Source organism: Nerophis lumbriciformis, linkage group LG28 (assembly GCF_033978685.3).
Source record: "Nerophis lumbriciformis linkage group LG28, RoL_Nlum_v2.1, whole genome shotgun sequence".
Taxonomy (NCBI): Eukaryota; Metazoa; Chordata; class Actinopteri; order Syngnathiformes; family Syngnathidae; genus Nerophis; species Nerophis lumbriciformis.
In genome coordinates, this window is record NC_084575.2 from 20,530,798 (window position 1) to 20,544,363 (window position 13,566).

The 13,566-nt window shown below is 38.3% G+C and overlaps 1 protein-coding gene across 3 annotated transcripts in view; it reads left to right on the forward strand.

The window, feature by feature from the left end:
- cdh4 (cadherin 4, type 1, R-cadherin (retinal)) overlaps nt 1–13,566 on the forward strand; it is a 651,213-nt gene that overhangs the window by 533,356 nt on the left and 104,291 nt on the right. For all 3 annotated transcript variants that reach the window (XM_061923832.2, XM_061923834.2, XM_061923835.2), the window contains one exon: nt 6,915–7,087. In XM_061923832.2, coding sequence (XP_061779816.2) covers nt 6,915–7,087 — 173 coding nt within the window. The remainder of the gene's footprint in view (nt 1–6,914; nt 7,088–13,566) is intronic.

The following is a 13,566-nucleotide window of genomic DNA, read 5'->3' on the forward strand; positions in this document are numbered from 1 at the left end:
AGGAGCTCCAACCAAGTATTGAGTATTGTACATGCTCATATTTTTCATTTTCATACTTTTCAGTTGGCCAACATTTCTAAAAATCCCTTTTTTGTATTAGCCTTAAGTAATATTCTAATTTTGTGACACATGGAATTTTGGATTTTCATTTGTTGCCACTTCAAATCATCAAAATTAAATGAAATAAACATTTGAATGCATCAGTCTGTGTGCAATGAATAAATATAATGTACAAGTTACACCTTTTGAATGCAATTACTGAAATAAATCAAGTTTTTCAAAATATTCTAATTTACTGGCTTTTACCTGTATATATATATATATATATAGATATATATATAAATAACACCAAATTATTTAGGGGGGCTTTAGAATATTTTAGGGGGGCTTGAGCCCCCCTAAAATAGGCCTAACAACGCCAATGGGTTTCACTATGTAAAGTGCTTTGAGTCACTAGAGAAAAGTGCTATATAAATATAATTCACTTCACTTCAATACTGAAATACAAATTTAAAAAAAAGGCACTAAACAGTTTCCGCTGGACTGTAAGCAGTTTACTAAAAATATTTCTTCACATTTGCCGTTATTAGAAATGATGACCACTTTATTCTCTACAGTGAAACGCTATCTTTGCCTTGCTTACACCGTCATGTCACTCAAGCCTGCGAGAGCGTCCGACCTATCTTTCCTCAGCTGTCCCCCACCGGCAGGCGAGTTGTGTTCTCTCAGCAGCAGCAACAGCCTGCAAATGGCTGCCTGATGCAAAGTGACACTTTCACCGAACCCCGCCGTAGAGACTGGGTAATCTCTCCTTGTTCCTGCACAAAGTGTTTCTAATTGCCTGGTTGCACCCGACGGCCCGGCTGTCAACACATGTTGATCAATATTTCCCCTTAGGAAGGCTGCGGCGGCAATACGCTCCCGGTAGCCACGCCCGGAGCATGTGCACATGCATACAGATAATAGCTTTAACCAGTAGTGGTTGTAGCAAGGCCCCGTTCTCTATCGATCGTACAAACGGGGAATGCATTCACAAACATCGGAACTCTGAACATCACAATCAGAACGTTACAATATGAACCCCCCCCCCCCCCCCCCCCCCCCCCTTATCTCTTTAGCGCCGCCCTAGTGGCTCCCGGAACCTCTTTAAGAGATGTGTGAAAATGGAAAAAGATGAGTAATGGCTTTTTTGCCCATATCCGATATTCCGATATTGTCCAACTCTTAATTATCGATTCCGATACCAACCGATACCGATATATACAGTCGTGGAAATAACACATTATTATGCCTAATTTTGTTGTGATGCCCCGCTGGATGCATTAAACAATGTAACAAGGTTTTCCAAAATAAATCGACTCAAGTTATGGAAAAAAATGCCAACATGGCACTGCCATATTTATTATTGAAGTCACAAAGTGCATTCTTTTTTTTAACATGCCTCAAAACAGCAGCTTGGAATGTGGGACATGCTCTCCCTGAGAGAGCATGAGGAGGTTGAAGTGGGCGGGGTTGAGGTGGGGGGTAGGGGCTAGCAGGGGGTGTATATTGTAGCGTCCCGGAAGAGTTAGTGCTGCAAGGGGTTCTGGGTATTTGTTCTGTTGTGTTTATGTTGTGTTACGGTGCGGATGTTCTCCCGAAATGTGTTTGTCATTCTTGTTTGGTGTGGGTTCACAGTGTGGCGCATATTTGTAACAGTGTTAAAGTTGTTTATACAGCCACCCTCAGTGTGACCTGTATGGCTGTTGACCAAGTATGACTTGCATTCACTTGCGTGTGTGAAAGCCGTAGATATTATGTGACTGGGCCGGAAGGCAAAGGCAGTGCCTTTAAGGTTTACACAGCGGCGTTTTAAAAAGTCATAAATTTAACTTTTTGAAACTGATACCGAAAATGTCCGATATTACATTTTAAAGCATTTATCAGCCGATAATATCGGCAGTCCGATATTATCGGACATCTCTATATTTTCTATTTTAATATATTTTCTGTAGGAGAACAAACATGACACAAACCTTCCTAATTGTTAGAAATCCCACTGTTTATGTTAAACTTGCCTTACTGATGAGAATATTTGGTGAGCACCGGTTTGTCATACTAATTTCTGCGATCCTTGAACTCACCGTAGTTTGTTTACATGTACAAATTGTTTCCGATGCTGCCACAGAATGACGTGTTTCTATGCCACTCCTTCTTTGTATCATTTTGTCCACCAAACGTTTTATGCTGTGCGTGATTGCACAAAGGTGAGCTTTGTTGATTTTATTGATTTAGCGGACGGCATGGCGCAGTTGGGAGAGTGGCCGTGCCAGCAACCTGAGGGTTCCTGGTTCAATCGCCACCTTCTACCAACCTCGTCACGTCCGTTGTGTCCTTGAGCAAGACACTTCACCCTTGCTCCTGATGGGTGGTGGTTAGGGCCTTGCATGGCAGCTCCCGCCATCAGTGTGTGTGAATGGGTGAATGTGGAAATAGTGTCAAAGCGCATTGAGTACCTTGAAAGTAGAAAAGTCCTACACAAGTATAACCCATAACCCATTTGCTGGATCAGGCATATTTGGTCAATACATGACTGCAAACTAATCGATGCTAACATGCTATTTAGGCTAGCTGTATGTACATATTGCATCATTATGCCTCGTTTGTAGGTATATTTGACCTCATTAGATTTCCTTTACTTAAGTCCTTTGTGTATTTGATTTATATTTGCATGTCTCATGACACATTATCTGTATGTAATATTGGCTGCATTTCTCATAGTTGTTTGTGTGCCATGTTGTTCCAGACCACAGCAAACATTACTCAGCTTGCAAAGATTATACACTGCAAAAACTGAAATCTGAAATCTCACTAAGCAGATTGTATGTTAGAGTGTTTTACTTGTTTTAAGGGTTTTGGTACTAAATGATCTCAGTAAGATATTACAGCTTGTTGCTGAGATTTTATGACCTATATTGAGTAAAACATGCTTGAAACTAGAATATCAACTGTTGCAAAGCTGTGTCATCAACACTCACAAGTATGAAACTACTTTTTTAAAGTAATAATTTCTTATTTCAAGCATGAAAAAAAAATCATGACTTTGACACAATTGTGTCTCATAATTAAAACGGATGACAGCCAAATGGACTTTGCTGTTATATTTTCAATGAAACAAGAGAAAATATGCACTCATATAGTAGTACAGTTGGCACAGTACAGTAAACTGACAGTTAATATTTAAACATTTAACATTTCAAACAATTTTGAACAAAAATAGTTCATGCACATTCAGATAAATTCCTCAAAATTACAATTAAAACAATTTTGGCCGGGGGCCGGGCTGTATATATGCGCACTAATTGACTGAAAGAGCACGCACTTGGCGCAATGATGTCATGTTATCGATGGAAAAATGCATTTTTAGACCATATGATTTGCCTGAGCGGCTAGTAGACCCCGAGAGTAACAAGCGCTTGCCTTGTTGCCTTTCCATTAAGAACAATAAATTAGTTTTTAGTATAAGTTTGCTGGTTTCAAGAAATGTAATGCCGAGCGCATATCATTATGTCAAGGTAATGGCACTTACTTAATTTAAGAATATTTTTCAACATATTGAGCAAAAAGGTCTCTTTTTTTTCTACCAAGAAAAGTGCACTTGTTATTAGTGAGAATATTCTTATTTTAAGGTATTTTTGGGTTCATTGAGGTTAGTTAATTTTACTTGTTTTGGAAAGTCTTGACAAGCCAAATTTTCTTGTTCTATTGGCAGATAATTTTGCTTAGTTCAAATAAAATACCCCTAATTTAAAAAAATTTTTAATTGTTTTTGAACACTGACTTTTTGCAGTGTAATAAATCCATGAGAAGAAGACAGCCTGCCATTTTTTAAAACTTGGACACACACATCTATACCTTTGGCCATTCTGAGCCAGTCATTTTCAGAAGTTATCTCATTCTGTGAGAAGTCATCACTACACACCATAATGGCAGCTACAGTTTCGATCTTAAAGATCGAAAAAAAATTGGGGGGGGAATGTCCGGCGGGCCGGGTTGAAAATTGTATCGGGCCGCATGTGGCCCCCAGGCCTTAATTTGCCCAGGTCTGCTCTAAATATGCACATCTTATGAGCGTTAAATGACAGTGTTCATCTGTTATTGTCCAATAAAATAGGTAAAGAGCACTGTAGCATTATTGGCATTCACTATGTTGCTGAAGGCTGAAATGATGGATGATAGAAATGGCACAAGACTCGGTTCTGCTCATTACTAAATGGACCCCGAAAAAGGTGGAAACTTTGTTCTCTGAGCTTGACTATAAACAGAGGCAGGGAGAGAAAAAAAAAACCACCGCTTGAAATAAGGGCTTATATAACAAGGTTTGTTTTGGTGCTCTTCTCTGTAATAGCTCCCGCTCTAAAAGTTGCTGCGAGATAACACGCTATGTCAGAGCAATTTGTGAAGTCTGATTGACTTGTTTCAGGGCTTGTAAATGAATTTGCTCCCCTATGATATTATGCCAAAATGCATTAATGCCAGCATTAATCAGCAAACCTGCTCAGTAGGGTTGTACGGTATACTGGTATTGGTATAGTACCGCGATACTAATGAATCATATTCGGTACTATACCGCATCTAAAAAGTACCGGTCAAAAGTGATATTATGTTTATAAACTCAGGAAATATGTCCCTGCAGACATGAGGACTTTGAATATGACCAATGTATGATCCTGTAACTACTTGGTATCGTCCATCCGCAATCAGCAGTGTTTTAGCTACTTTTAAATCACTAATCCTCGCCTCCATGGCAACAAATAAAGTACGGTTCTTACAAGTATCATCCCTGCAGGACAAGGAATAGCTAAACATGCTTCACTACACACCGTAGCTCACCGGCGTCAAAATGTAAACAAACTCCATTGGTGGATCTACACCTGACATCCACTGTAATGATACCAAGTACAGGTGCGTATCTATGATTACGTCGATATTTTTTGGCATCACAACATCTTCTTTCGTTTAAACAAAAATATAAATTGTGTTTATAAACTCAGGAAATATGTCCCTGGACACATGAGGAAACTAATGTAAAGTATCCAAACAACAGCAGAGTAAGTGATTATTACATTTTAACAGAAGTGTAGATAGAACATGTTGGAAGAGAAAGTAAGAAGATATTGACAGTAAATGAACAAGTAGATTAATAATTAATTTTCTTCCGCTTATCCTTAATAATTTTGACAAAATAATAGAATGGAAAATGACAATATATTACTGCATATGTCAGCAGGTAAATTAGGAGCCTTTGTTTGCTTACTTACTGTCACGACATGGACTATGGCGGCGCAAATTACTGCGCGGATTACTTTCCCTGGGTGCGAAACGACTTGACTGGACAATGCGTGAAGGTAAATACATGTTTTATTCTAAACTCCAAAAAGAACAAAACAAAAGGTGCGCACAAGGCGGAGATACAAACTTGACTATGAAACAAAAACTAGCACAAAGGAAAAGCTATGGACGTGAAACAAATAAACACTTACTGTGACAAGAGCAGAACAAAAACTTACGTGAAGCATGAAGCATAAACTATGGAATAAGCAGGGCATGATAATGACAATGTCGCCAGGATGACCAACAGAAAATGACCGGCTTAAATAATAGTGACATGATTGGCAACAGGTGCGTGAGTCCAAACAAATGACAGGTGAAACTAATAAGTAACCATGGTGACCAAACAAGGGAGCGTAAACATGAACTAAAAGAGTCTTAAACAACCAGAAAATAACAAAACATAATCCAAACCATAGAACATGACACTTACTAATTAAAGACAAGTTGTCTCGTATGTTCACTATTTTATTTAAGGACATACTTGCCAACCCTCCCGGATTTTCCGGGAGACTCCCGAAATTCAGCGCCTCTCCCGAAAACTTCCCGGGACAAATTTTCTCCCGAAAATCTCCCGAAATTCAGGCGGAGATGGAGGCCACGCCCCCTCCAGCTCCATGCGGACCATAACGTCCTCCCAGCGCGGTAACAACACACGACAACAGCAGTCACGTTTTCGTCTACCGTAAAGCAGTTTGTCTGCCGTAAACAGCAATGTTGTGACACTCTTAAACAGGACAATACTGCCATCTACTGTACATGCATATGTGACAATAACATCTACGGCTTTTAGAGAGTGCAGTGCACAACTGCGCACACAACAAGGAGACGAAGCAGAATGCATCATCAGAGAGGGTGTTCAGCATGGTTAGAAAAATAGTGACAGAGAATAGAACAAGGATGAACAATTCAACCCTTAACTCAACAATGAGTAGATGAGTGTTATGTGTGTGTATATGTGTAAATAAATGAACACTGAAATTCAAGTATTTCTCTTATTTATTTATATATATATATATATATATATATATATATATATATATATATATATATATATATATATATATATATATATATATATAATAAAATAAATGTACGTATATAGCTAGAATTCACTGAAAGTCAAGTATTTCTTATATATACTTGGTGAATTCTAGCTGTAAATATACTCCTCCCCTCTTAACCACGCCCCCAACCACGCCCCCCGACCACGCCCCCCCGCCTCCCACCTCCCGGAATTGGAGGTCTCAAGGTTGGCAAGTATTTTTAAGGACAAACTTGCAATAAGAAACATATGTTTAATGTACTGTAAGATGCTTTGTTAAAACAAAGCCACTAATAAAAAATGTTGTGGTCCCCTTTATTTAGAAAAGTATCAAAATACATTTTGGTACCGGTACCGGTACCAAAATATTGGTATCGGGACAACACTACTGGTCAGTGTTAAATGTTCTTTGTATTTTAACAAACGCTCATATGCTTTGGTTTTTTCTTGTTGTGCCCTTTTTACCCGTTTAACACTTGGACTTGTTTTACCCCCACAGGCTCATCGGTTATGCAAGTGACAGCCAGCGACTCGGACGACTCCACCACAGCTAACGGCATGGTCCGCTACCGCATCCTCTCACAGACCCCCCACAGCCCCATCCCCAACATGTTCACCATCAACAGTGAGACCGGAGACATAGTTACAGTTGCTGCCGGTCTGGACAGAGAGGTGCGTGTACATCATTGCTTGTTTTCGTCGCACATTTTAGCACTCTAGCGCCTGTTTTCACTGATTTTTTGTTGGCGTTAAAAAAAAAAGACACATTTTCAGACACAACTGTGTCAGGTTTTTTTTTGTATGTGACAAAGGTTTTTTGTTTTTTTTTCTCTGGACCATTCACACATGGTTTTTAAACCAAAATTAATCTTGTTATTCTTCTACTTAAACTTAGTCTTCTTCTCCAGATTTTGGTGCACTCTACCTTTCACATTTTTCACCCGATTGAAACTGTTCCAACTTCAAACTGTTTAGCCTATTTGGGAATCGCTGGCTTTCCCTTGAAAAATTCAAAACATTCCCAGATTTCCCAGAATTTGAGGTTTTCTGTGACAATTTTCCCATTCAAAATGTTTCAAACTTCCGCCATTTTTCAAACCGATTCAAACCATTGCACCTTCAACACATTCCACCAACTTGGAAATTCAAGCTATCTTTTTCCCAAGTTCAAAAAAAATTCCAGGATTTTCCAGAATTCAAGGTTTTCTGTGACATGTTTCCCATTCAAAAATGTTCAAACTTCCGCCATTTTTCAAACCGATTCAAACCATTCCACCTTCAACACATTCCACCAACCTGGAAATTCAAGCTATCTTTTTCCCAAGTTCAAAAAAAATTCCAGGATTTTCCAGAATTCAAGGTTTTCTGTGACATGTTTCCCATTCAAAACTTTTCAAACTTCCGCCATTTTTCAAACCGATTCAGACCATTCCACCTTCAACACATTCCACCAACCTGGAAATTCAAGCTATCTTTTTTCCAAGGTCAAAAAAAATTCCAGGATTTTCCAGAATTCCTAGTTTTCCAAAGCTCTATTTCTACCCTTTTTTCGGGCGACTACGCCTCCCACATTTTTCAACCCACTTCAACCGTTCCACCGTCAAAACATTCCTCTTAATTAGGACAAAAAACACAGTTGTTTTTTGAACTGCAAAAATTCCCTGTTTTCCCAGAAATTTCAGGAATTCCGTGATACCATTTCTCATTTTAGCATTCTAGTGCCTGTTTTCACTGGTTTTTTGTTGGCGGTCAAAAGAAAGACACATTTTCAGACACAACTTTGTCAGGTTTTTTTAGTTTTTGACAAAGGTTTCAGAGCATTCACACATATGGTTTTCTAAACCAAGATTCATCTATTTATTCTTCTACTTAAACTTGGTGTTCTTCTTCTCCAGATTTTGGTGCACTCAACCTTCCACATTTTTCACCCTATTGAAACTGTTCCAACTTCAAACTGTTTAGCCTATTTGGGAGTCGCAGGCTTTCCCTTGAAAAATTCTAAAAATTCCCAGATTTCCCTGATTTCTAGGTTTTCTGTGACATTTTTCCCATTCAAAATTAATTGGCCATTTTTCAAACTTCCGCCATTTTTCACACGTTTTAACCGATTCAAACCATTCCACCTTCAACACATTCCACCAACCTGGAAATTCAAGCTATCTTTTTTCCAAGTTCAAAAAAAATTCCAGAATTTTCCAGAATTCCTAGTTTTCCAAAGCTCTATTTCCACCCTTTTTTCGGGCGACTACGCCTCCCACATTTTTCAACCCACTTCAACCGTTCCACCGTCAAAACATTCCTCTTAATTAGGACAAAAAACACAGTTGTTTTTTGAACTGCAAAAATTCCCTGTTTTCCCAGAAATTTCAGGAATTCCGTGATACCATTTCTCATTTTAGCACTCTAGCGCCTGTTTTCGCTGGTTTTTTGTTGGCGGTCAAAAGAAAGACACATTTTCAGACATTGTCAGGTTTTTTTAGTTTTTGACAAAGGTTTTTGTTTTTTTTCTCATAGTGTGAATGCTTCGGAGCATTCACACATATGGTTTTCTAAACCAAAATTCATCTATTTATTCTTCTACTTAAACTTGGTGTTCTTCTTCTCCAGATTTTAGTGCACTCTACCTTCCACATTTTTCACCCAATTAAAACTGTTCCAACTTCAAACTGTTTAGCCTATTTGGGAGTCGCAGGCTTTCCCTTGAAAAATTTGAAAAATTCCCGGATTTCCCTGATTTTTAGGTTTTCTGTGACATTTTTCCCATTCAAAATTAATTGGCCATTTTTCAAACTTCCGCCATTTTTCACACGTTTTAACCGATTCAAACCATTCCACCTTCAACACATTCCACCAACCTGGAAATTCAAGCTATCTTTTTTCCAAGTTCAAAAAAAATTCCAGAATTTTCCAGAATTCCTAGTTTTCCAAAGCTCTATTTCCACCCTTTTTTCGGGCGACTACGCCTCCCACATTTTTCAACCCACTTCAACCGTTCCACCGTCAAAACATTCCTCTTAATTAGGACAAAAAACACAGTTGTTTTTTGAACTGCAAAAATTCCCTGTTTTCCCAGAAATTTCAGGAATTCCGTGATACCATTTCTCATTTTAGCACTCTAGCGCCTGTTTTCGCTGGTTTTTTGTTGGCGGTCAAAAGAAAGACACATTTTCAGACATTGTCAGGTTTTTTTAGTTTTTGACAAAGGTTTTTGTTTTTTTTCTCATAGTGTGAATGCTTCGGAGCATTCACACATATGGTTTTCTAAACCAAAATTCATCTATTTATTCTTCTACTTAAACTTGGTGTTCTTCTTCTCCAGATTTTAGTGCACTCTACCTTCCACATTTTTCACCCAATTAAAACTGTTCCAACTTCAAACTGTTTAGCCTATTTGGGAGTCGCAGGCTTTCCCTTGAAAAATTTGAAAAATTCCCGGATTTCCCTGATTTTTAGGTTTTCTGTGACATTTTTCCCATTCAAAATTAATTGGCCATTTTTCAAACTTCCGCCATTTTTCACATGTTTTAACCGATTCAAACCATTCCACCTTCAACACATTCCACCAACCTGGAAATTCAAGCTATCTTTTTTTTCCAAGTTCAAAAACAATTCCAGGATTTTCCAGAATTCCTAGTTTTCCAAAGCTCTATTTCCACCCTTTTTTCGGGCGACTATGCCTCCCACATTTTTCAACCCACTTCAACCGTTCCATCGTCAAAACATTCCTCTTAATTAGGACAAAAAACACAGTTGTTTTTTGAACTGCAAAAATTCCCTGTTTTCCCAGAAATTTCAGGAATTCCGTGATACCATTTCTCAGTTCAACATGTTACGGCTTCAACATTTCTTGACCGATTTGAAAAATTTTAACACCAACCATTTCAACACATTCAAGTCTATTTGTGTGGTCCCCTTTATTTAGAAAAGTATCGAAAAGTATCGAAATACATTTTGGTTCCGGTACTGGTACCAAAATATTGGTATCGGGACAAAACTGTTGTCTGCCAAATATAACAAACAGTACGTCGAACCAGAAGCGGCATGGTGCTGAAGTTTCTGTCACTGTGTAAAAACTCAAATATCATCAGTTATGGTGCTGGTGTGACTAATCTTTGGACTATTTTCTGTGTCAGGACTGGGTTAAACTCATTACAGGGTGTATGTACCCTGTCTTTCACCCTAAAGGCTCATGCATGCTCGCACAAAGTACAAAAATAGAAGCATGCGTTTTAACCGATATAAATACTGCTACCCTGGTACTGACCCTCTTGGAATTAACATTCAGTTATTAATCCGCCAGAGGGCACTGCTCTGAATTCAAATTAAAATCAAATACAGAGAAGATGAGGATTTTTTTGGATGATGAAAAACGGTTATCATGGTGCAAAAGTCATCCTGAACTGTTGATGGCAACGTTTGGTCCACGTCTGTAAGTTTCAGTAAATATAGAGAAGGACGAAATGAATGTAATGTACGGATAGAAGGTTTGTTGTTTATTTGTTTGTATTAGGGATGTCCGATAATGGCTTTTTGCAGATATTCCGATGTTGTCCAACTCTTTAATTACCGATTCTGATATCAACCGATACCGATATCAACCGATATATACAGTCGTGGAATTAACACATTATTATGCCTAAATTGGACAACAAGGTATGGTGAAGATAAGGTAATTTTTTTTTTTAATTAATAAAATAAAATAAGATAAATAAATTAAAAACATTTTCTTTAATAAAAAAGAAAGTAAAACCATATAAAAACAGTTACATAGAAACTAGTAATTAATGAAAATTAGTAAAATTAACTGTTAAAGGTTAGTACTATTAGTGGACCAGCAGCACGCACAATCATGTGTGCTTACGGACTGTATCCCTTGCAGACTGTATTGATAAATATTGATATATAATGTAGGAACCAGAATATTAATAACAGAAAGAAACAACCATTTTGTGTGAATGAGTGTAAATGGGGTAGGGAGGTGCACTAATTGTAAGTGTATCTTGTGTTTTTTATGTTGATTTAATAAAAAAATTAAAAAATAAATAAATAAAAATAATTTCCGATATTACATTTTAACGCATTTATCGGCCTCTATCGCATCTCTATTTTGTATGCATACCTAAAGTAAAACATAAATTAATCTTAACTTAACTGGGACATACTACGGTGTAGCATACATGGTTCAGCCAGATTAAGGTATCAGGGAATGAGGTTTACCAATAGGGGTGTCCCCCATCTGATATTGATACAAAATATTGGTCCAATACCAGCAAAAAAAACAAATATCGAATGATATCGACTTGCATCTAAAATCTCCGATATGAGCTCCGGTATACAAGCAGTCCTGCAAATCTTTTGAATGTGCAAAGTTAGACAGATAACCAGAGGTGGGTAGTAACGCGCTACATTTACTCCGTTACATCTACTTGAGTAACTTTTGGGATAAATTGTACTTCTAAGAGTAGTTTTAATGCAACATACTTTTACTTTTACTTGAGTATATTTATAGAGAAGAAACGCTACTTTTACTCCGCTACTTTTATCTACATTCAGCTCGCTACTCGCTACTCATTTTTATCGATCTGTTAATGCACGCTTTGTTTGTTTTGGTCTGTCAGACAGACCTTCATAGTGCCTGCGTTTCAACAAATACAGTCACTGGTGACGTTCACTCCGTTCCACCAATCAGATGCAGTCACTGGTGACGTTGGACCAATCAAACAGAGCCAGTGGTCACATGACCTGACTTAAACAAGTTGAAAAACTTATTCGGGTGTTACCATTTAGTGGTCAATTGTACGGAATATGCACTGTACTGTGCAATCTACTAATAAAAGTTCCAATCAATCAATCAAAAGTGTGAAGGAAAAAAGACCATTTTTTATTTCAACCGTACATCCCGTCATTTCGCTGCGCTTGTTGAGGGATGACAGGTCTGGACGGTAGATAATAAACAGTTTCTCTTTCAAGCATAGGTTGCATCTTTTATTACCACTATTGTAAGGTGTGCTGGATGCAAGAATTTGCCATGTTATTGAATATTCAACATTATTGTCTTTGAGGTCCCAAATGTGTTTGCTGAGTTCTGTGGTATTCCGCAGGTTTTGGTTCCTGAAAGAAGCCTTGTGATTGTTCCATCTGGTTTTAAACTCTCCCTCGGTTAATCCTACATATGTGTCGGATGTGTTAATGTCCTTGCGTGTTACCTTAGATTGGTAAACAACTGATGTTTGTAAGCACCCCCCGTTGAGAGGGCAATCAGGTTTCTTGCGGCAGTTGCAACCTTTGTTGGTTTTGGGGTCGCTCTGTCCGGGGGCCGACGGCTCATTTGCAATTGTGTTGAATGTTGAATATTCAATAACATGGCAAATTCTTGCATCCAGCACACCTTACAATAGTGGTAATAAAAGATGCAACCTATGCTTGAAAGAGAAACTGTTTATTATATACCGTCCAGACCTGTCATCCCTCAACAAGCGCAGCGAAATTGTATCAGCATGCCGCCACAGACGGAAACACCTCCTAGGCAACACATGAGCCAATCACCACGCCCCTACGCCAGCCTGTACCCACCCACTCTATGCCCTATATAAACCATGGTATGTGAATGCTCCCATTAAAATCTCCTGATGATTGAGGGAACCCCCTCATGAAACAGGCCTGCAGAGATGAAGTAGTCTTGTGATTTTTTTCCCACACATATATATATATATATATATATATATATATATATATATGATATGATATGATATGATATGTGTGTGTATGTTACTCATCAGTTACTCAGTACTTGAGTAGTTTTTTCACAACATACTTTTTACTTTTACTCAAGTAAATATTTGGGTGACTACTCCTTACTTTTACTTGGGTAATAAATCTCTAAAGTAACAGTACTCTTACTTGAGTACAATTTCTGGCTACTCTACCCACCTCTGCAGATAACAGCTAAATGTACTCCAATAAGTTAAGTTAAGTTAAAGTCCCAATGATTGTCACACACACTAGGTGTGGTGAAATTTGTCCTCTGCATTTGACCCATCCCCTTGTTCACCCCCTGGGAGGTGAGGGGAGCAGTGGGCAGCAGCGGTGCCGCGCCCGGGAATCATTTTTGGTGATTTAACCCCCAATTCCAACCCTTGATGCTGAGTGCC